Source organism: Triticum aestivum, chromosome 7D, assembly GCF_018294505.1.
Source record: "Triticum aestivum cultivar Chinese Spring chromosome 7D, IWGSC CS RefSeq v2.1, whole genome shotgun sequence".
Lineage (NCBI taxonomy): Eukaryota > Viridiplantae > Streptophyta > Magnoliopsida > Poales > Poaceae > Triticum > Triticum aestivum.
This window is the reverse complement of record NC_057814.1, coordinates 571,713,020-571,736,521: the sequence shown is the minus strand read 5'-3', so window position 1 is coordinate 571,736,521 and position 23,502 is coordinate 571,713,020. Positions and strand designations below refer to the sequence as shown.

At 48.1% G+C, this 23,502-nt stretch overlaps 2 protein-coding genes across 4 annotated transcripts; one reads left to right on the top strand and one right to left on the bottom strand.

Annotated features, from left to right (window-relative positions):
- Positions 1–333: 333 nt before the first annotated feature.
- On the top strand, positions 334–4,834 carry LOC123165865 (uncharacterized). Of its 3 annotated transcripts, XR_006483214.1 has the most exons (6): positions 354–717; positions 1,643–1,832; positions 2,503–2,639; positions 3,421–3,482; positions 3,818–3,910; positions 4,530–4,834. XR_006483214.1 is itself a non-coding variant. In XM_044583606.1 (5 exons), coding segments are annotated over exons 2-5 (306 nt in total). In that variant the 5' UTR covers positions 354–717; positions 1,643–2,490; the 3' UTR covers positions 4,532–4,834. The 3 variants fall into 3 exon arrangements, 1 of the variants encoding a protein (XP_044439541.1); XR_006483213.1 differs by having other exon boundaries at positions 334–717; positions 2,503–3,482; XM_044583606.1 differs by having other exon boundaries at positions 1,643–2,639.
- Positions 4,835–18,242: 13,408 nt separating this feature from the next.
- On the bottom strand, positions 18,243–18,649 carry LOC123171309 (uncharacterized). Its single transcript, XM_044588867.1, has one exon. The coding sequence runs from the start codon at positions 18,567–18,569 to the stop codon at positions 18,243–18,245; it is 327 nt and encodes a 108-aa protein (XP_044444802.1). The 5' UTR covers positions 18,570–18,649.
- Positions 18,650–23,502: the final 4,853 nt, after the last annotated feature.

Genomic DNA, 23,502 nt, shown 5'->3' with positions numbered 1-23,502 from the left:
TATGTAAAATATAACAAGCAAGAGATGAAGTAGGTGTAGTTCAAATTTGACCCAGTTCCAGCTGATTCGGAAGGAACCCGTTTAAATGGGCAAAAATAGATAGAAAGATTGGAAATGCATTAAAGTTGGTGGTCATCCATAAAATGTGGTATAATTTGAGTGAAAATTTTAGTGGTGCCATTTTGCAAACTAATACTGGCAGTTGCTTCACATCTTACTATGTTTTTAGCACTTAGAAACTATTTTAAATGACAAAAATATCGAACCAATCAGGATCTCTCCCCCGGATCGCCCCACTCTATGAAATTTGAGCCGTCCACGGCGGACGGATCCAACGTCCACCCTCCCACCCACCCACTCTCCCCCGCACACCACTCGTCCCCCGCACGACTTCCCCTCCTCTCTCTCCTAGATCCATACGCCGCCGCCGCCATCCTCTCCCCTTCCCGCAGATCCAAAACCACGGCGACGGTCCTGCGGATCGGAAAGCCATGGCAGCGGACCTCACAGATCCATCTCCGTCACCCCCTCAGCCCCCACACACCCACGGCCGCCACCCCCAACCCTCTCCATCCCTATCTGATCTCGATCGGCCCTGCTCTCCACCGCCCGCCTCGGCCTCGCCGGAGATAGAGGCGTCGCCGCCCAGCAACCACGGCTGGCTTGCTCGCCGGCGAGCACGACGCTCCATCAAGCTGGCCGGACTAGTAATTGCTGGTACGCACGTCTCCTTGTCCATTCCGTGCTGCTACAAATCCGCTGCCTCTCTTGGCTCCGAGCAGTAGATCCTGATAGTAAAATCCCTGGAGGCTGGTCGTGGAAAGGGGGATCGGTCACCGGGTTGGCTCCGCGGGATCTGATTTGCTGGTTGCCGTGAGAAAACCCTAGTTCGTCATTGTGGTAGGGTAGGGGCGCCCAAATTAGCCCTTCATGCGTGACAAGTCATGCCCGAGGGCCGAGGGTTTTCGTCAGTTGGATCGATCGATGCGGCTATTCATAAATCGGTCATGGGGTTAATTAGCCAGTGTTGTTGCGGAATTAGGTGTCAAGATGCATAATAAGGCTAAAATCTGGCGTTACTTGCACTTGGTTTGGTTCAGAAAACCCGCCAATTCTCCCCGATTGGTTAATCATGTATGCATGCCCTTCATGTTTGATTAGTACATGCATGTTTCACCCGTCCTGTATGGATAGATTGCTGCTTGTTAGGCACGATGGTACATGGACATGGTTTGGTCACATGGAAATTGGGATGGGGATTTGGGAAGGCAGGTCGGCACGAATGGTTGGCTGTTGCTGCCCTATTTATTTTAGTCAGAGGACCATGTATGATTGCTTGCACGCACCACTCACTCAAGCATATGGTTCTTTTACCAAGTCAAATGTTTTGGAATGAGAACGATTAGTTCTGCTCTAGCTGGCATAAACACATCAATGTGGCGGTGGGTGCTACGGACCCTCTAACCGTCAAGAAAATATATTAGCAACTGTTACATACAGTACATCACGTGTTTATTGGAAATTCATGTGCTTAAAGACAGCAAGATTTCTGTCCTGTAATTCGAGCACTATGCTTGGGGGGGGACAGCAACATTTCTCTATATATCGTGTACTAACATTTGTCTGATCATGATATGTGCAGTTAGATCCTTCGAGAGCAATGGGAGCAGGCAATGATAGTCATGGGTACCCACCCGATGGCCAGGGGGGATACCCTCTGGCAGGGTACCCGCCGCAGCAGGGAGGTTACCCTCCACAGCAAGGATACCCGCCTGCACCTGGAGCTTACCCACCTGCACTATTAATTCACCAATGATTCTTAAGTTCTACCTGTGAGCACCAAATGTTTGGGAGCTCTTTTGTAATTTGGTTAATCAGCATTTATATTATACCACTTCCTGGTTGCCCTATCAAATATTATACCATTGCACTGTTTAGTTACTTTTCAAAGTTGTGATAAGTATAGTTCTTTTTTTACTGTCAAGATAGCATCAAATTCATGTCTTCCATTTTTCTCATCTACGTTGCGTGTCTATATATAGCAGCACAGTTTTAGTTGCTCTGTAGGTTATCAGTAGAACTCAACTAGCCAATTAACAAGTGAACTCACTATGCATTTGCTGAATCCATATTTGGAAAGTTCACTGACCCTGCTACTATAACAAACTGCTACTGGTGGCTCTTTCCCAGGTAGTACATGCATCATCAGTCCTATAGAGCTGCTGCTCATGTACTCATTTTGTTCTAGGAAAGTGGGAGGTCAGGGGCCTTGATTTTCTTGCATAATTTGAGCAAATTTGAGCAAATGTGATTTTTATTCTCTGAAGTTGATTCTCATGTGTGGTCATACCAACAACACATGCTTAAGACATCAGTGGCTGGATTATAGATGTTTGAATCAGGAAAAAAATTGTGGGGAAATGGTCCATTTATCCTTTATTGCTTTGTGTTTTCTCTTCTAGAATTAGTATACTTTACTTATATGTTTATATGTTGTGGCAGAAGCTCAAGGTGAAGAAGGCCATCGAGAAGGGCAACACCGACGGTGCCCAGATCTATTCAGAGAACGCCATCTGCAAGCGCACTGAGCACATGAACTACCTCCGCCTCGCCTCCCGCATCGCCCCATATGCCCATGAGTGATATATACTACTTGCCTGCTGCTGTATCATATTGCTTAATTTTTTACATCAGATTTATGTACGGTAAATGTCCGTCTCATCAACTATGAAGAGAATTGGTGGTGGTTAGGGTGTTCTGGTGCTTATGTAATCTTCTTTCAGGCCTTTTGAGATAGAGTTCTTTAGCTGACAAGTTTAGCAAATGCTGCAGTGCTTATGGTTTAGTTTTACATCTGCGTAAAAATGAATGGCTGCTACTGTTTCTAGTTTTAGGTTGGGATGAGATGCATGTTTGCATGCTTGTGCTTCTGTCTTTACAATCTATACTACTGCTATTGTCATATCCTGGTTGTTTTGTTGCTATCAATATTTGTCCCATGTTTTGTTTCCTTGCATGCTTACTACTACAATCTATAATACTGCTATTGTCATATCTACTACTTGTGGTATCAATATCTGCTATTGTCATATCTCTGTTCACATGTAGTCAAACATCCTTGTACTAATGCTGTTGTTGTATGGCAAACACCAGAGGCAAATCATATTTGTGATGCAGTTTATGTAACTTGGCATTTCTACATGGCTTGTTTATATTGGCAATTATACACTGATGATGATGTTTACCTGCACTGCTTAATTTTGTTTATCTTGATCTTGATGGAAAAAACATCACATGTTTCTTTTCTGTCTTAAGACACAACAAACATGTCTTTTTCATTGTTGAGCTTAATTATAGGCTCTTGTGCAGCAGCAACCGTTGATTTCGATTTCAGCTGATCAATCATCTGTCCTTCTGCAGCACAAGGGTTCCATGGGGATACAACAGCAGCAGGACGACCATGACTACACCCTTGCTGCCAGGTACTAATCCCACTCAGCTCTTTCCTGTAGCGCATCCATTACTCATACCCTTGCTGCCCCCAAATCACGACCGATGAGATAATGTCATGTAGAGTGTTTTTTTTGTTTCCTAGCTTAGCAACTGAGTTAAAGCAATGTAATATAAGTATGAGCACTGAACCATTGTATTGTTGTTCGCATATTTTTTGTATTTTTTATAAATGATGATAGTTTGTGCAAGATGTTCACATGTTAATTTTTGTTGACTAAAATCTCTTATGCCATTGACTTAGCTTGACCCAGAACAGCAACATCCTTGATGCGTACTAACCTTCACCTCGTTCTTTCTCTCGCAGTCTTGAAGGTGGTCGTATGCAAGGCACCAAGGTGCATGGTGCTCGCAAGCGATGAACGGAGGCGGTTCGACATCGGCTACGCAAACCACCATTGTGAGCTCCTCCCTTCGCTATGCTACAACCATGCTCTGTTTCATGGGTTAGTTGAGATTTTGATGCTTTTTGAGCCGTGGTTGAGTCCTTGCCGACTGTTGTGCCAATGATCAAGTACTGGTGCCTCATCTGGCTATTTTATTTGCTGCTGGTAATTAGTAGTATTAGAGTGTCGCTGGTTTATTAGGATGTGGCTGAAACCATTGGATGGCCTTCCTGTACATGTTATCTAGCATTAGTACTTGTCCCATTTTTTGTTTCCTTGCTGGACATTCATGTTATGGTTCAAGTGTCGATGATGTCTAGTAGATAGTTTGCTAGCTATATACATGCTGCTGATTGATGCTCTTATGGTTAGCATTATACTCCTGGAATCATATTATACTATATCTAGTGTTCTTGTGGTTCTGTGAAGATGCATCACAAACATCTAGGTCTTTGAAGTTGGCTGGATCTGTTGCTTTATCATATATTTGGCCCATAAATCTACATTTCTATTAGATCTCTTTCAATATATAATTTTTCAATGGTCTGTACACTAAACCTGGAGGTTTGCAAATCTACTCCAGGAATAATAGCGACTCTAATGCTGGTAGCCTATGTGTTCACTCTTTTACAGGAGCTCCAGGTCTATGAAATTTGAAGTTTGAAGTCGTATAGCCCTACTCAGCATAGAGCTGTATAGACTGTAAATACTGTAATATTGTAATAGTAGGCATATTTGGGTTGTAAAACACTATGTATAGATTGTAGTAGACTTAGTTGTATTTGGTTAACTATATTTGTACGACTTAGTTGTATTTGGTGAACTATATTTGTACTGTTATGTCTGAAATATTGACTATGTATGTGATTTGAAAACATGTGGAATGGAAACCTGACTCGTGGGACCCACTTATGAAAATAATTTGAGGAGTTTTGAAATTTCTGTCAAGTGGGCCCAATGTATGAGATGATGATAAGAGGGACCTATCTGATTGATTTGACAAGCTCTAAAACATAAGGGCCCAAGCAATTTTAAAAGGCCACGGCCCAACAATAAAAAGGCTGCAATGTTGGGCTTGCCCATGAAGCCGATCAAAAATTGATAGAAAAAATATATAAAAAGGCTGAATTAATGGGCTTGGCCCATGTAGAAAAGCGAAATGGCCCGGGCTGAATCTTATCAACGACCTTTTCATTTGATCGCAATTTTGCCATGTCAGATTGCCACGTCGGATCCGACGTGGCCTGGGCAGACAGCCAGTGACCAAAACAAAAGGTCATGGGTTCAACGACCTTCTGTTTTGGTCGTAAACGTAATTTCAGTTTACGACTGCCAGCTTTTGACCTTCTGTTTTTGGTCACAAAAAGGTCGCAAATGAAAAACTATGACCTTTCGGCGGCCAATAGTGAGGGTCACAAGTTGACATATTTCTTGTAGTGATAGTTGTGCATGCGTGGTGTGAACCTCGTGAGTGTGTAAGGCGAACGGCGGAGGCCGAACTGCTAATCCAGCTCTGAGTTTGATCGGTTCCATTTAATAGAGACCAGCGGCTTAATGGCCGATGAGTTATGCGGCTCGATGAGGCCGCTTTGTACTTCGGCCGTGATAGCCGTAGTGTGGTCATCTGTACGGAGGGAGTGTTCCGTATTTCCATTTACTGTTATGACATCGCGTGGACCAGACATTTTAAGTTTTGCACGGGCGTAGAGTGGGACCGCATTAAAACGAGCAAGAGTGGTATGTCCTAGAAGTGCATGGTAGCTACTGTGGAGCGGGGCAATATCAAAGGTCAAGCCCTCGCTTCGGGAGTTGTTCAGCGAACCAAAAATGACTTCCAGTGTGATAGAGCCCGTGCAGTGAGTTTCTACGATGGGTATTGCTTCCTTGAGGATAGTTGTGGTGGGCTTGATTCTTGAAGGATCAATGTCCATTTTGCGGACAGTGTCTTGGTAGAGTAGATTAAGGCGACTACCGCCGTCCATAAGGACTTTCGTGAGATGGAACCCATCGATAATTGGATTGATGATCAGAGCTGCCAGACCTTCGGGACGGATATGACTAAATTTTGAGGGGATCCGCTCTATGGCGTATACGTCCCGTGGTGCGCGCGTGCGCTCCCTTGTAGGGGTGTGTGTCACATATACCATGTTTACGGTTTTCACTTCGGGGGGAAATTGTTTCTGAACCCCGGTGTTCGGCTGGTGAGTCTCTTCGTCGTCGTTGTCATTGGGCGGCCGCTTCCCCTTGTGTTCGGCATTAAGCTTGCTGGCTTGTTTGAATACCCAGCAGCTTCTGTTTGTGTGAGTAGCTGGTTTATCGGGGGTGCCATGAATCTGGCAGGGCCGGTCCAGTATCTTGTCTAGATTGGATGGTCCGTCTCTATTTGCCTTGACTGGCTTTTTCCCTTTACCGGGTTTGGAGCCGCTAAACCCGGCGTTAACCGTCGTGTCTCGCGTTATTTCGTTATTATTGAGACGCTTGTGTTTATCGCGTCGTGGCTTGCCATTGCCGTCTCGGACTTCGGAAGTACCCGGATCGCTGGCGCTGTTGCTTTTACGAGCGAGCCAGCTGTCCTCTCCCGCGCAAAAGCGGGTCATTAGAGCGGTAAGGACTGCCATGGACTTTGGTTTTTCTTGACCGAGGTGGCGGGCGAGCCATTCATCCCGGACGCTGTGTTTGAAGGCCGCGAGGGCTTCGGCGTCTAGACAATCGACAATTTGGTTCTTTTTAATTAAGAACCTAGTCCAGAGTTTCCTGGTTGACTCTTCGGGCTGCTGGATGATGTGACATAAGTCATCGGCGTCTGGCGGCCGGACATATGTTCCTTGGAAGTTATCGCGAAAGGCGTCTTCCAGGTCTTCCCAGCTGCCAACGGAGTTCTCGGGAAGGTTGTTTAGCCAGTGCCGCGCTGGGCCGTTTAATTTTAGTGGGAGATATTTGATGGCATGGAGATCATCACCGCGGGCCATGTGGATATGGAGAAGAAAGTCCTCAATCCATACCGCGGGATCTGTTGTTCCATCGTATGATTCTGTATTCATGGGTTTAAACCCTTCCGGGAATTCGTGCTCCATTACTTCGTCAGTGAAGCAAAGTGGGTGTGTGGTGCCTCTATATCGGGCCACGTCGCGACGTAGTTCAGATGGAGTCTGTCTACGGTTTTTGGCCCGGGCATGATTAGGCTTGTCACGTCCGAATAGATAGCCATTGTCGCGTGTCTGGGCATGCCCTCGCGATCCGTAGATCGATCTAGTATGTCATGCTCTATTGTCCAGGTCCTGCCGAAGGTCATATGTATGACCCCGAGCTGTTTTATCTCTGCCTTTACGGTGAGGTAGGGCGGGCTGGTGTTCGGCTTGGGTTGCCGCTTTATCCCGGCCACGTGGTGGTCGGACAGCCGTATTGTGCGATGATGGTACGGGCTCCAGCGCCTCATCATCGAACTGAGGTAGCAATTTGCGTTTCGGGTAACTTATGGCTGGGCACTTGAGGCCGTGTTCCTCGGCTGCTAGGACATAAGTCCAACTATCGTTGAGGAGATCTTGATCAGCTTGAAGGTGCTCCTGCTTCTTTTTCAGGCTCCTTGCAGTGGCTATTAGCCGGCGCTTAAAGCGCTCCTGCTCGAGAGGTTCCTCAGGCACGATAAAATCCTCGTTGCCGAGGCTCACCTCATCCTCGGAGAGCGGAAGATAATTACTGTCGTCCGAGTCTTCGTGTATGGCCTGTTCGTCAGGGCTAACTTGCCCGTTTTCCCTTTCGTCCTGTTCGGAAGTTGCCTCAACAGGGTCTTCATTGTCTTCGACATCGTCCGGAGTATTGTTTTCTCCCGTGCCGGTATTGCTGTTTTTCCCACGACGTGACTTAGAGAGACGCCGCTGACGCCAACGTTTTGGCTGTGTCTCTAGGCGTGTCCACCATGTACACGTACGAAGAAATGGCCGTCCAGCGTCCGATAAACGGCGGGTTTTGGCCCTGCTCCTCATCGGCATCGTCGTCCATACCGTCGATGTCTTCGGAGCCGTAATCGAGCATGTCGGTTAATTCCTCGATAGTGGCTATGAAGTGGGCGGTGGGTGGGAAGCGAAATTCTCCGTCATCAGCCTCCAGTTCGAACCGGATATAATTCGACTGTGAGTCCCCCGCTAAGGATAGATTTTTTTTTAATGAGTTTCGCACATCGCCTAAAGGCGAGTGCCGGAAGATGTCCACGGAGCTGAATTCGACGATCGATGACTGATCAAGCTCGACGTACGCGGACGCACATGGTTCGGGACCTGTCCATGGTTCCGGTGAAACAGATGTCACTCGAAGTTACGTCTGTGTGCGGCTCCAACGCTGCTGAGTCTGCGGCTTCCGTGGCGGGGTTGAGCTTCCCGTCCTTGGATGGCGTGATCTGCTCCGGATCTAAGGCTAGAGTAGTTACAGGTGCTATCTCCTGGGTATGGTCCGATGACAGATTTAAGTCATGTTAATCGTGGTGACAGGGAGCGGCTGCCGTGGTCTCGAATCCGTCGAAGATCAAGTCTCCGCGGATACCCGCGACGTAGTTCAAGCTACCAAATCTGACCTGATGGCCAGGGGCGTACCTTTCGATCTGCTCCAGATGGCCAAGCGAGTTGGCCCACAGTGCAAAGCCGCCAAATACAAAGATCTGTCCGGGGAGGAAGACTTCCCCTTGGACAGCATTGTTGTAGATGATTGAAGGAGCCATCAAACCTTTTGACGACGGCACAGTGGAACTCTCAATGAAAGCACCAATGTCGGTGTCAAAACCGGCGGATCTCGGGTAGGGGGTCCCGAACTGTGCGTCTGAGGTCGATGGTAACAAGAGACAGGGGACACGATGTTTACCCAGGTTCGAGCCCTCTCTATGGAGGTAATACCCTACTTCATGCTTGATTGAGCATGATGAATATGAGTGTTACAAGAGTTGATCTACCACGAGATCGTAATGGCTAAAACCCTAGAAGTCTAGCCTGTATGACTATGATTCTGATTCCCCTCGCTACCGACTAAGCCCTCCGGTTTATATAGACACCGGAGGGGACTAGGGTTGTACAAATCAGTTACAGAGAAAGGAATCTTCATATTTGGACGCCAAGCTTGCCTTCCACGCCAAGGAGAGTCCTATCCGGACATGGGAGAAAGTCTTCGGTCTTCGTATCTTCACAGCCCATCAGTCCAGCCCATGTCTAACAAGTCGGACGCCCGAGGACCCCTTAGTCCAGGACTCCCTCACCCTCCCTCGAGGAGGGTTCCTTATTCGACTCCGGAGCCATTTGGGTTTCCGGAGTAGTGTCCGGCTGGTGGTTGGACTGGTCTAGACCCCCGTCGCCAGCCCTCAAGGGGATTGTCACCCTTGTGTTTTCGGCGGCCGAAGTTTTACCTTCTGGCGCCGTTTTGGTGGCTTCTCGTACCACCTCGTGCCCCGGAGAGGCCCTTCAGGAAAACACCTCGGTCGTCCCTGGCGATAGGCGGGGAGGCTCGCGAAGGTGACTCGCTCTTTATCATCCTCGGATCCAAAGAGTTCCCCTCCAATGATTGTTGGGGAAGATCGCGGGCCGGCCTACACCATTCAAAACGTTAATATCATAATCATCAAAACCCGACTTATGTACGGCATCTTCGGATACTTACGATTCGACAAGGGGCTTCGGCCTGGGGCGCCACTTGGGGATGGTCTCGGTGTCTAAATCCGAACCGTCTGGGAGGGATATTCTTCCCCTTTTGGGTGCCTCCGCCTCTGGATCTCCGGAGGCCGCCCTCTTCTTCTTCCCCTTCGAGGAAAGGTTGTTGTCGGCCTCATCCTCCTCTTCGTCTTCATCCTCCTCAGAGGAGTGGGTTTCGGTCTCTCCGGAAATCGCGTCCAAAGTACCTTTGCGACGAAGGCCATCTTTGGTTTCCTTGTTCTTCTTTCGGACCTTTTTCTCTGGCGCTTGATAGGGCGCTGGGACCAGCATCCTCATTAAAAGAGGATCTGCTAGGTTTTCGAGCAATGGAGCTGGACATCTAATCCGTTCCGTCTTCTTCGTCCAGCCCTGTGTTGCATGATGGAATGCTCAGTGCACCCCCTCTTTTGATTAATGAACTATGGTATGTTCGGAAAAGTAGCACTTACATGGGAGGCTGGATGATTGTAGTCGAGGCTGATGTCTTCGGACGTCCCTGGCCATGACTTTTGAGTCTTGAAAAGTATCTTCCAGATCACTTCATGCGTCGTGCCGAAGAATCGCTTCAGGGTCCGTGGCCCTTCCGGATTGAATTCCCACATGCGGAGAGGCCGGTGTTCGCAGGGAAGGGACCGGCGGATGAGCATCACCTGGATCACATCTGTGAGGCTGGTGTTCTTCTCTATGATATTTTTGATGCGCTTCTTCAACATTAGCACCTTGTCAGATGATCCCCAATCCAGACCCTTGTTGGTCCATGATGCAAGCCGCAGTGGGGGTCCGGATCTAAATGCAGGGGCGGCCGCCCACTTGGTGTTGCGGGGTTCAGTGATGTAAAACCATTCCTGCTGCCATATCTTGACAGTCTCTACGAAGGCCCCTTTGGGCCAGATAACTTTGGGAAGCTTGCTTACCATGGCACCACCACAATCCGCGTGTTGCCCGTCGACCACCTTCGGCTTCACATTGAAAATTTTGAGCCACAGGCCGAAGTGTGGAGGGATGCGGAGGAATGCCTCAGACACGACAATAAACGACGAGATGTGGAGGAAGGAATTCGGGGCCAGATCGTGAAAATCCAGCCCGTAATAGAACATGAGACCTCGGACAAAGGGTGTAGGGAAAACCCTAGTCCGCGGAGAAAGTGAGGGAGGAATACAACCCTCTCACCGGGTTCTGGAGTGGGGATAACTTGCTCTTTGGCAGGGAGTCTATGTCTGATTTCCGCTGTCAAATACCTCGCTTCCCGAAGCTCTTTGATGTCCTTCTCCGTCATGGAGGAGGCCATCCACTTGCCTTGCGAGCCGGATCCGGACATGGCTAGAGTAGTTGGCGGCGAGGGGAAAGCTTGGAACTTGGGCGCTGGAGCTTGAGGATGGATGGGCTGAGGAGGAAGAAGGCGTGGGGTAAAAAGCTGGATCCTTATCCTCTTATAAAGGCAGTGAATATCGAGCGTCCCCCACGAGCATTAAAACTCACCTATTACCAAGGGGTCGTGCTAAAGGCACGGTTGGATTACCCAAACCCGTATTGATGAGAATCCCGCAATAAGGGGACACGATCTCTGCTTTGACAAGACGTGAAGCGGGAGGCTGAAAAACGTCTCAAAATAATAATAAGGCCAGAACATAATGTCTCGCCGGAAAAGCTGTCAGTAGACGCGACTTGTTTCGTTTAAGTATTTTGCCCTTGTGGTTCAAGGTTGTAACTATTAAACAGAGCCAGATATAGTTCTTTTTGATCAAATACTTTGAAGTGTTCGGAGGAGGAACCCGCCTTGCAATGCCGAAGACAATCTGCGCGCCGGACACATCGTCATTGAAGCCTGGATTAGGGGGTCCTCGGGCGTTCGGGCTATGTGACATGGGCTGGACTGATGGACTGTGAATATACAAGATAGAAGGCCTTCCCTCGTGTTCGGATGGGACTCTCCTTTGCGTGGATGGCAAGTTTGGCGTTCGGATGTGAAGATTCCTTTCTTTGTACAACCCTAGGCCCCTCCGGTGTCTATATAAACTGGAGCGTTTAGTCCATAGAGGCAATTACAAACTTACAGGCTAGACATCTAGGGTTTAGCCATTACGATCTTGAGGTAGATCAACTCTTGTAACCCCTATACTCACCAAAGTCAATCAAGCAGGAAGTAGGGTATTACCTCCATTAAGAGGGCCCGAACCTGGGGAAACATTGTGTCCCCCGCCTCTTGTTACCTTCGATCCTCAGATGCACAGTTCGGGACCCCCTACCCGAGATCGGCCGGTTTCGATGCCGACAATGACCTCCTTGTCGGAGCCACTAACAACCTGGTCATTATTGGCGGGTGAATCAAGGATGTCTCGTCTTCCTCGTCCATGAAGAGCCACTCCCACTGAACGTTTGTGATGTGGATAACGCGATGCTTCACCGCCACTAGTCGCTTGAACTAGAGCGACTCAAAGATGAACATGTTCTTGTCCACTAGGTCGCGATCAGTGATGAGCGATGCAAAGGTGGCAGTGCCTGCGTGCTAATACTCCATCCGCGCCTCCGCTGCGAGGTGCACTTTCTTGTTTCTTTGATGGGATAGAATTGTTCCTTCGCCTCGCCCATGCTAAACTTGCGTCATCCGGCAGCGAGGTCATCCTCCCTGGTTGCCGCCTTCTCTTCCCTCCTCCTTCTCCTCCTCTTCCTCCAAGCTCATGTCTGGAGCACTTGGAAGTAGGTCAGGTGTAATCTGGGTGGCACACATATCTGTCGCGATCCCCACCTGACGCTCCATCGTGAGCATTTTATAACAGGTCACCTTCTCGCGGACCATGGCAGACAACGAGAAAGTAATGTAAGGGGATGCGGTTGGGGAATTTATATATGGAGGTGTGGACGGCAGGAAATGTAAGGGTTTACCCTCGTTGTACAACTAGGGGATTGACCCCTTGGGTGACATGCCAGCCATGAAGCGGGATCAAACCGGTGACCACCCGGGTGGATAGATGGGTTTTGACATGGGTTCACCAGTCAGTCTGACATGGTGGATGCATCAACACAGACACAAATCCGACCCACATATGGGTTGGTTTGGAGGAGTGCCGGACAACTCGAACATATGGGTTGGGTACAGGGGTCTGATTGGATGGTATTTTTTGCTCGGGGTGGTCGAGCTATCTGCTAATGCTTATAGGGGAAAGTTGTGGTCCAGTTGGAGATGCTCTTAGGGCGTCTCCAACTCCGTGCATCAAACACCCCTAAATGTCCGGACCACGTGGTGCAGACACTTTTAACCCTCCAACATCAAACCATAAGCAAACCAGTAGGAGGTTTGCTGGCGTCCAAACCTCCGCCACATAGTCCTCCGACACCTAGGACCGACATAGAACCCCCCTTTTCCTTTTCTACTCCAACTAGCACTCTGCTCTCTGCACTGCATTTCATGTCGGCGTAGAGCGGACATAACCGTTCACTACTGCATTTAGGCCAAATGGTGCGCTATTCACATTGGTGCAACCGTCGAGAAAGCTGACCCATCCCGCTGCTCGTGCAGTGTGCAATCGCTCTCCATGTCTCATTAATGCCTGTTCAGATTAGACATGACTGGGGGGGGGGGGACGTGACGGTTTCCTACCACATTCATGTGGGTTGAACATTTATTCACCTGCCAGCATTTATATCAGGGTGATGAACGAGAAGCCAACTCCAGCCGAACACATCCAAGCCGGCGTTTCGCCTGCCCGGGCACCCACAACTATTTATAGACCAATGGACACAACACAAACCAAACCACCTGTGAGCTCCATCTCCCTCCATTTGTGCCGTCGGCACACCACCTCTACCCTTCTTCCTTCGTCCACCTCCGCGAAAAATAGTCGGGACCTGCCATGGATGGTGGAAGACCCTTTCGCCGTGGTGCCGCCATGAAATCATGACCGAGGTAAACGCATGGTGTGCCCGACGCCCTGCCCGCATTAAAGAAGGAGAGCCTCTGAGCTCTCTGGATGAGGAGAGCTCGAACGAGTAGAATGCCATAATGGAGGAGGAGGAGGAGCAAGCACCTGCGCCCACTGGCGGGTTCACCCTACAGCAGGCGGAGGCACACTACATCACTTTCATGGCGGAGACTTAGGCGCCGCCTGTCTCCGCGTTCCAGATGCTACAAGACAAGCAATGGTACAACCTGCAGCTCCTTAAGCAGCACTGGCTTGCGGAGAGCCACATCGCCGACGAGCAGACCATCGAGGCCATGCTCGCGGAGAATCCGGGTATCGTGGATGAGATGTATGATTCTGTGGCGCGAGAGGTGGTGGCTCCGTGCTAACTAGGCGGAGCGTGACCGCATGTTCGAGGAGCTAGCGGCGGAGGTGAACGCTTGGACAACGCAGTCGATCGCAGACGAGAACGCTGCCAACGTCAGCAGCTTCACATCATTCGTCCAAGGCCGCAACGGTCATAGGGCAGACCGTCTAGGACGAACATCGACCTCACCTCCACCGGCAGTGTCAATGGCCAGGCGATGAACTCTGACGAGGAGTAGGATGTGGGACACAGACGTGCCCACATTCAGCAAAGAGTATATGACATGGGCCCACAACGAATAATAGACTAGGACGGGTTTCTTTGCTATTTATAAAATCTTAATTTCTAATGAAAATATCGTGTCCGTTTTTTATTTGATGCACTGGGTTGGACAATTGACTCCAGCTAAAATATTCGTGAACATATCCGAACGTAGTGTCCAATCTAAGATACACCGTTGGAGAAGCCCTTGTAAGAAATACGTTTCCGAGTCAGGTCAAAAAAGAAAAAGGAATACGTTTCCGACAGGGCCTAGGGCTTGGGCCGATTATATGTACAGCACCCGGAACACCAGACATCACGTATCCACACCCCCGGTTTCGACGGAATAGATCTCGATGGAGGAGGCTGGGATCGCGACTTCGATCCCGATGGAGGAGGCTAGGATCGCGACTTCGATCCCGATGGAGGAGGCTGGTGGTGCTGCATCCCCCGAGAGGCTGAGGTTCGACCCGTATGAGGGGTATGGGATCAAGAAGCAGATGATGGTGAAGATGGACCAGCGTGTTCGCACACAAACATGTCACCGTGTACCTCCAACACCGAGGGTGATGCACCGCAGCTCACGTCGAAAGAGAACCGTCCGGAAGCGCGGTACACAGGCAATCCGGCGGGCGCTTTTGTAGACCCGAAACCCCACACGCCCAGGAGGGACCCCGTCAGGGCGCGCGGAGGCTATGGGCTGCCCTAGGTCGACCTGATCGCCCCTAGGGCCTCGAGGTTCGCCGCCCCGCAATGAAGAAAAACAAGCGAAGAACGAGAAAGAAGAAGAACAAGTGGTAGATGTGTTTGTTCGATTGTTTGTTGTTCAATCGGCCGTCACCCCTTAAGTATATAAGAGGCGGCTGGACTTCCCGTGCACGGAAAAGGCTTCAATTCACGTCCAAAACCCTAGTCAAATTCGGATTTGTTTGGTCCGAACTTTCCAAAACTGTTCGGTAAAATCTGGCTGCACCTTGCGGGCCATGTTTAGGGGAGTAAACGACCTCGGATGGAAACGAGCCCAAAAGCAATCTTGACCGTTTCGACGAGGCGGACAACTTTCATGTTGAACGTTTTTTGATATGAGGCCATCTTGAGAGGGTTTTCGGCTGTTTTCCGAAGTCTGCAACAGCGAAATTCAAAACCCGGATGAACATACCCGGAGTGTCCAGCCATCCACAGAGAAAATCAAAACCCGGATGGTTGTCCCCGGAGTGTCCGGCCATCCAATGCAGCAGCGTCTTGTACTGGCTGTAACTTTTGCATACGACCTTGCATTAAGATGTTTTTTATATCAAAATCGACCGTTTCGACGAGACGCCCAACTTTCATGTTGAAACTTTTTCCATTTGAGGCCATATTAATTGGGTTTCAGGCCATTCTTTAATCTGGTGTCAACATGAGCATCTCTGAACTTGTCATAGCTTTTGCATCCGAGCTCCGTTTTAGACCATCTTCATATTCATCTTGATCTTCTCGAAGAGAGCCATCCCATAGTGACTTTCAACAATAGGTTTGAATTAATCTTGACATAGCTTCAAGCTACTCTTTATGATCGTGCCACTTTTGAGCGTCAACACAGCGGAACAGCTACATCCAGTGACTGCTCGAGTGGGACAAGAAGCCTCGCCCTCCCCTGCCCAATCTCCCCGAGGAGTCCCGCGAGGAGTACCGCGAGGGCGAGGCCATGGACGCCATCAAGGCCGAGCGCGACCACCACGAGAGGGTCCTCGCTGACTTCAAGCGCGACGGCCACGCCTACGTCCAGATCGATGTCTTCAACGACGATGACCCAAGGACCAAACTCCCTGACGACCAGTACGACGTCTTCCACTACGACAGCGACGAAGAAGCTTGATCTACTGAGCAACATCTATCTATCTATCTAATATGTGCCATGGATTAGACTGTGATTCCTCTGGTGATGTACTGCGTCTTAAGCTTATATCTGCAAGTGATGATGATGTATCGTATCTATCTAGTCTGTCCTCTTGACAAGCTACTAATCTGCTAGTGCTATTTCACTTATTTGTATGTTACTCATGTTATTGAATCTCTCTGTTACGTTGCCCTTCGATTCAGGGGATCACATTGGTCACAGATTATACTAGTGTTCAGCTGTTGCCTGTTGGCAATAGTAGTATGTGTTACTAGCCTGTGTTGACTTTTTTTAAGTTCATGCCAAATCTGAGTCTTTTGGGAGGTCTAAGTTATGTTCTCTACTGCAAAACATCTATCCGGAGCCTGGCCACAATCTGGATATAGCTCAGAAGCTGATGAAGCTCAATGTGAAGTCATGATCACAGTAAGGTGTGATTACCTCCACTATCACAAATAAGTCCACTTGGCTTCTGTTTTCTCATTCATGGCTTTAACTATGCACTAAATACACAGTATTATTGTGTCATGTGGTGCAAGTATTTTTTTTTCATTCTGTGTAACAAAAGCGAATGCATGCTGTTGATTTGTAATCGCTGACTGGTTTGTTGCACTAAATACATAGTTCCTCTTTCAAGAGTCCTGCCTATTTTTGTTGCTACGGTCGTACTATTGCCTTACAACCCATATTTCCTTCTTATGATCCCAGAAGTAAAACCAGTCATTCTCTATCCTTTTGTCATGATTGTTTGGTGTCCATTGTTTTCTGTCCATAAGTGTCCATCTTCATAGCTGCTGCTCTATTTTTGTGGTTGCACTTATAAACTTTATGTGAATTCAAGGTGTGAAGATAGCTGCAGTTTATTTTTCAGAATATAAATGGCTGCATGCTGTATGAAACTTTACACCATCATTTGCAATTTTATGATAGTTGATTTTGATCACAAAGAACTATAATTATGTGAATTCATAAGTAATACCACCTGCATCTGTAAATCCAACAACTGAACATACTGATCAATTGTCTCATTTTTCTACGCGCAAAAGAGGTTCTAGGGTTTCCGACAGATCTTCATCTGCTATTATAAGCAAACCTTTTAACTTCATTCTCTATGATAATATTTCAGTCAACCTGCCCTGCAAGTTTTTTGACGAATGTGTCTCTCCATATTTTATATGCACCATACCAAAGTGCTGTGCAGACTATCACACCATGAGGCTAGGGATCTGATCTAATTGTCTCTGCCCATGTTTAATCTGTTGTTGCATCGTATTCTGTCATCCTATGTAATACTCCCTCCGTCCCGAATTATTTGTCTTAGATTTCTCTACATACGAATGTACATACGGAGGTAATATATTACTATCAGTTTATTTTCCTTCTTCCACAGGATGCTTGTTCAACATTTTGCACATTTCTTGTGATCTTGCCTAGTTTCCCCTAAAGAAAGTATTAAGGTTTTTTCTTTGGTTTTCAGTTGTGTAATCCAGACGATTTGGTCTGCAGGTTTTACTTAGCTGAAATCGAACTGGTATTACACGTTTCCAACAAAATAGCATTTATGAAAATTTGGATCGTCTTTGTTTGTTTGTTGGTTCCTTTGCAACTTTTGACCATGTGTAGTAACATTTTTTTTAGCGGACAATGTGTAGTAACATGTCTACCTGTTCTAATGACATCAAATACAGCAAATTAGGCCAGCCCATCCTGCTATTTTTTCATGTATTATTACAGTTAAGCAGCTCTGAGAAACTAATGCAAGTATTGCTTTTTTTTTTGTAAGTGCACTATTTTGACCACATTGCCATTACTTCTAGAATCGTATCTACCATGTGCATTTTCCTAGTTACCACGAACCTTCACAGCAGAAGGCTGAAAAATCAACTAGAAATACTCTTTACATAAAAGATCAAAACAATTTTCCTGTCTGTGTTCGTGCAATCATGTATGCATCGGGCTTGCACCACCCAGAGTAATTTCACTTGACCACTTCATGAAAGTTATGGTATGCACTTGTATGTCAGCAGTTACGGTATTTATGTAGAAAATCTTCTTGATTGAATAACTCGCAGCCAGTGGCACTGATTAATGAAAGAATATTTAAGCTGTGGCACTTTCCCCCCCCATGGAACTGAAATATGAATACCAGCTTGTAGCTGTAAAAACAAAAAATATGCAGGACAACTCCAATATGGCAGAACTGATAACAAGTAAAAACGACGGCAAGGTCTCCAGGCACAGATTCATCTAAGCTACATAGCTTAAGAAGCATCATTCACTTGCACAGGGACAGCAGGGACATATGCTCTTCGATGAAGCAGTTGACATGGCAGCCGAGCGGCAGGACGCCGGGATCAGTATGAGGCCGAGGCACCGCTCCTCCTTGTGAGCCGAAGGAGAAGAACGAGGAGCCGAAGGAGAAGAACGGCGCGCGCTGCGGTACTCCACCGTGCCCTGCAGGATTATGTTCCCCTGCTTGTCGACGCACTGGAACAGCCCCACGAAGCAGCGGCCATTGTTCACACCGACCAGCATCCTCCTGAACAGCAGCTTCTCAAGCTTCGCGACGTGCTGCGTGCCGCTGTTGGTGGTGTCCATGGGCACGGCTGAGCTGTTGAGGTAAAAGGATCTTCGGCGCCTGAAATAACTTGCTCACAAGATGGTCCTTCCATTATTCCAACCTGTCGAAGATGCATCCCAGAATCAGGATCAGCTAACAGAGAAGGAAGGAACATTCTGTTGCAGTATATACACCATACAGCAATGGGAACAAGGATGATATCTCGTCCGGAATTGGGGCTAATCATTGACATAGCCCCTCGATTCATAAGAGTATCAATAGAGATTTAATATCCACAGACCAGTGTGTCGCTCCAAAACTTCATCTTGATTGAATCGAAATCATAGGTTTGAGTATCCCCTACATTCTGTTTGTTGAGATGCAATGTGGTGTACTGGAATCTGGAACGCCTACAACCTAGTCTAGCATCCGAATGTGTTCCTCCCAAAGTAAAATACTAATGCAGGCCTCGTGTCTCCTCGCCGCCCGGACGCCGGTCAGCCAAGCGCCGGCGCGCCGCAGCGGCAAATTTGACAATTTTGGCCTATGGATAAAATCATTTCATAAAATGAACTGCTCCTAAAAAAAATTCACCCAACTGACCTTTTTTAATGGCGCCGACACGAAGGCGCCACATTACACTGTGCAACGCCTCATAGATAGGCGCTACACGCCTGGCCAGCATCGCATCCTGGACTGCTTAAAAATTACTAAGTCAATGTGCAGCGCTTAAGAGCTAGGCGCCACACTATACAGTGTAGCGCCTAGCCTCTAGGCGTTGCACTAGTGGTTGCCAACCACTAGTGCAACGCCTAGAGGCTAGGCGCTACACTGTATAGTGTGGCGCCTAGCTCTCAGGTGTTGCACACTGACTTAGTAATTTTTGTATCACACGGGTGCGACGCTGACCAGATGTGTAGCACCTATCCGTGAGACGTTGCACGGTGTAGTGTGGCGCCTTCGTGTCGGGCGCCACTAAAAAAGGTCGGCTGAGTGAAAAAAATTTAGAGTCAGTTCATTTTGTGAAATGATTTCATCCACAGGTTAAAATTGTTAAATTTGCCCGCCGCGGCCACTACTAGGGTTTGGCGAAGGGAAGGAGAGGGTGAGAGTGAAGGGCGAACGGGGAGCGACGTGTACTCGAAACCATAAAGTGCAAAGCGAAGGCCTCACCTGAGCAGCCGGGTGTGGACGCCGATGACGGGGAGAGCAGCGTGCGGTGGCGGGGCCAGGCAGGCGCGGCGGCCTCGACGGCTCCGGGAGATTTAGATCGGAGGAGGACTTTTTTTTTGGAGGTCGATCGGAGAAGGACTGAGCAGGCGATGGGGAAGATGCGTGTGGTAGAAGCCTTGGGGCCTTGTGGGCTAAGGCCCGAGAGTTTTTTAACTAACAAGGCCGAGTTAGAGACGAGCATCTAGCACGAACCAATGTGTGGTTTTACTTTTTAAAAAACGTGTGACTGGATAGTTAGAAGAACAGTGGTATCCCAGCCCACTAGTGTTCAAAGTCCTAGAGTTGACACTAGTGCTTGTATTTTCCTGGATTTATTTCATGCCTTCCTGCGACTTGCATTGAGTGGGAGAGGATACTCACGTCGACTACGAAGGCATCTGTGACGACTTCGTCAATCTCAAGATGATGTCTGGCTCAGTCTTTCAAAGGTGCTCATATGGGTAAGTTGTGTGTGCATGCATTCATATGAGGTGAGCATATGTGCGTATATATGAGCGTTTACGTCTGTACTGGATTAAAAAAGCTAAGTTGCGAGCTTCATAGTTTGAACTTCTAAATTCATGATTTTTATATTGAGGGTACAAGATGATCTATTTGGGAATTGATCCTTCTTATAATAGCTTCATGTATTCCTCCTCTCCTGCCTCAATATCGTTGACAACACTTAGTCAGTCCGACACAATACTTCTGATAATAGCTTCATGTATTCCTCCTCTCCTGCCTCAATATCGTTGACAACACTTAGTCAATCCGACACAATACATGCGCTTGGTTTTTTGGCGGGCGCTAGGCGTCGGTCAACCGGTGTAAGCGCCTGGCCGGCTGCTGTGTAGCCGTTAGATTAAGCCATCCCGCACTCGCAGGTGCCTCTCTGTGAATCGTCTCCTTCCTTTTGGTCAACGCGAAAAGGAAACACGATCCCCTTTCTACCTGCTAGCCCTCGCCCCACCACGGGCGTCTCTGCCCTCAGCTATCACATGCGTGCGCTTCGGCAAGGGCTATTGCCAATCATTGTCTTTGCTCTCCGCTTTGTCTGCGCGCACGCCTCGTTCTCACGTTGCCATGGATTCTACATCGAAAACAGCAGCTCTGCCATTGGACGTTTCAGCCCACAGAAGCACCCTGCTCCCCCGCCTGTCATCCGAGCTTGTCAGCTAGCTGCAACGCTCGCTATCATCGCAACACATGGGTGCAAAAACCACCGTGTGCATCATCGACTCGCCCCGCAGCTTTTTCAGTCGTCGGTTGAAGCTTTTTCCAACTATTGTTGAAGCTTTCTCTAACAACGGTTGCACCCTTTTCCGGTTGTATAGTGTCCCGGTTGAAGCCTTATCTATCGTTGGTTGAAGCTTTTTTCATTTACCGATGAAGCTTTTTTGTCAATGGTTGTAACTTTTTCTGTTGCGCACTGCCCCATTTATTGACGTGTTTTTATTGCCGATTGAAACTTTCCTCATATACGGTTGAAGCTTTTCTTTTGTTGCAGCAGCCTGCTGTGACGCCCCTGACTCAATCGTGCACTAATCATACACGCAAGTGCGCACGATCAAGATCAGAGACTCACGGGAAGATATCACAGCACAACTCTAGACACAAATTCAAACATAAGGGAGATATATTACAAACAAAGGGTCACGAGGACCCGAATACATGAGTCAGCGAAAACAACAATATCTGAGTACGGACATAATTTGACAAGTTTGCCTTAAGAAGGCTAGCAAAACAACGTCAACTAGATCGAAAAGGCGCAGGCCTCCTGCCTGGGAGCCTCCTATCTACTCCTGGTCGTCGGTCTCCACATAGTAGTAGGCTCCGTCGGGGTAGTAGTAGTCATCGATGGGATCAGCTGGCTCCTGGGCTCCCTCATCTGATCGCAGCAAGAGAAAAGGGGGAAGAGGGTAGCAAAGCAACCGTGAGTACTCATCCAAACTACTCGCAAGACTTACATACGATCTATGCTAAGTACGCATCAGTATCAATGGGAAGGGGTTGTATCTATGGACTATACTGCAGAATTGGCAGAATAGAGGGGAAGGCCTAGCCTATTGAAGACTAACATCTTGCAGCGTCTTGCAGCAACAGAAGAGAGTAAAGTAACATATAATATATGGTAACAAGTATATATATTAGTAAAGCCCAAAGATCCTTCCTCGACTCCCTGCAAGAAAGCGATCCTAGAGCTATCATATCCATTTAGTGCCACATGTATCCAGTTCTAGTTGTAGTAGATCAGGATACAACCCCGAGCGTCCGTTACTGTGGACACGGCTATTCGGATAGATATACTTCCCTGCAGGGGTGCACCAACTTACCGAACACAATCGATTAACTTCGGCCGGACACACTTTTTGGGTCATTGCCGGCCTCGGCTGATCGACACATCGTAGTCCTACCTAAGCTCAACAGAGAGGCGAACAAGCCGGTCTAAATCTTAAGTGCGAAGGGGTCATGGGCCGATCCTCCTAAGCACTCCTGCATGTTCCGAACACGGACTGGAGTAGATCCACCTCCTTATACAAGCGCATGCGGTTACCGTCCAACCGGGCGCGCTGACGTCAGTGTGCTTTCGGAAGAATCATACGATGCCGAGTGCCCAAACTTATTCCCGCGTGGTGGTTAGTGCGAAAAGTTCAGAGGCCTACTCAGATCACATATCCAACCCGTTAGTGTATTGGGAGCTCGCAGAGACGATCGGTGATCCTATCGCCCCATCCGTAGACTTACGACAAGGGCCAGGCCCATCCCTCTCCAAGGACGGTCTCTGCCTGCTTGGTCGTGCCGCGTCATTATCTCGCGGGTACCCTAATGGTCAACCCGACTTATCAAGAGACTGTCGGGAGCTCAGGTCCACCTCTACCGGGGTGGTACCGCATGTCTCTTCAGTCCCGCAGTAACAGTAAATGGGGAACAGTTGGCCTAGTGGCGGGAAGGGGCTGATGCCTTCCCACCCACCCAGGTTCAAGGCATGATACTTGCAATTTGGGTTTGTTGCACCAATTATACTGTAGGGGGTTCCCTTACAGTCTTTCTGTCAAAAAAAACAGTATGTCCTTACCATCAAGGTGAACTTGGAGGAATCACCCTGAGTAGGTTCGCACTTGAGGTAAAATGTCAAGGTAAACTTGGAGGAATCACCCTCATGTTGGAAATATGCCATAGAGGCAATAATAAAATGGTTATTATTATATTTCCTTGTTCATGATAATTGTCTATTGTTCATGCTATAATTGTATTAACCGGAAACCGTAATACATGTGTGAATACATAGACCACAACATGTCCCTAGTGAGCCTCTAGTTGACTAGCTCGTTGATCAATAGATGGTTGTGGTTTCCTGACCATGGACATTGGATGTCGTTGAAAACAGGATCACAGCATTAGGAGAATGATGTGATGGACAGGACCCAATCCTAAGCATAGCACAAGATCGTGTAGTTCATTTGCTAGAGCTTTTCTAATATCAAGTATCATTTTCTTAGACCATGAGATTGTGCAACTCCGAGATACCGTAGGAATGCTTTGGGTGTATCAAACGTCACAACGTAACTAGGTTACTATAAAGGTGCACTACAGGTATCTCCGAAAGTGTCTGTTGGGTTGGCATGAATCGAGACTGGGATTCGTCACTCCGTATGACGGAGAGGTATCTCTGGGCCCACTCGGTAATGCATCATCATAATGAGATCAATGTGACTAAGGAGTTAGCCACGGGATCATATGTTACGGAACGAGTAAAGA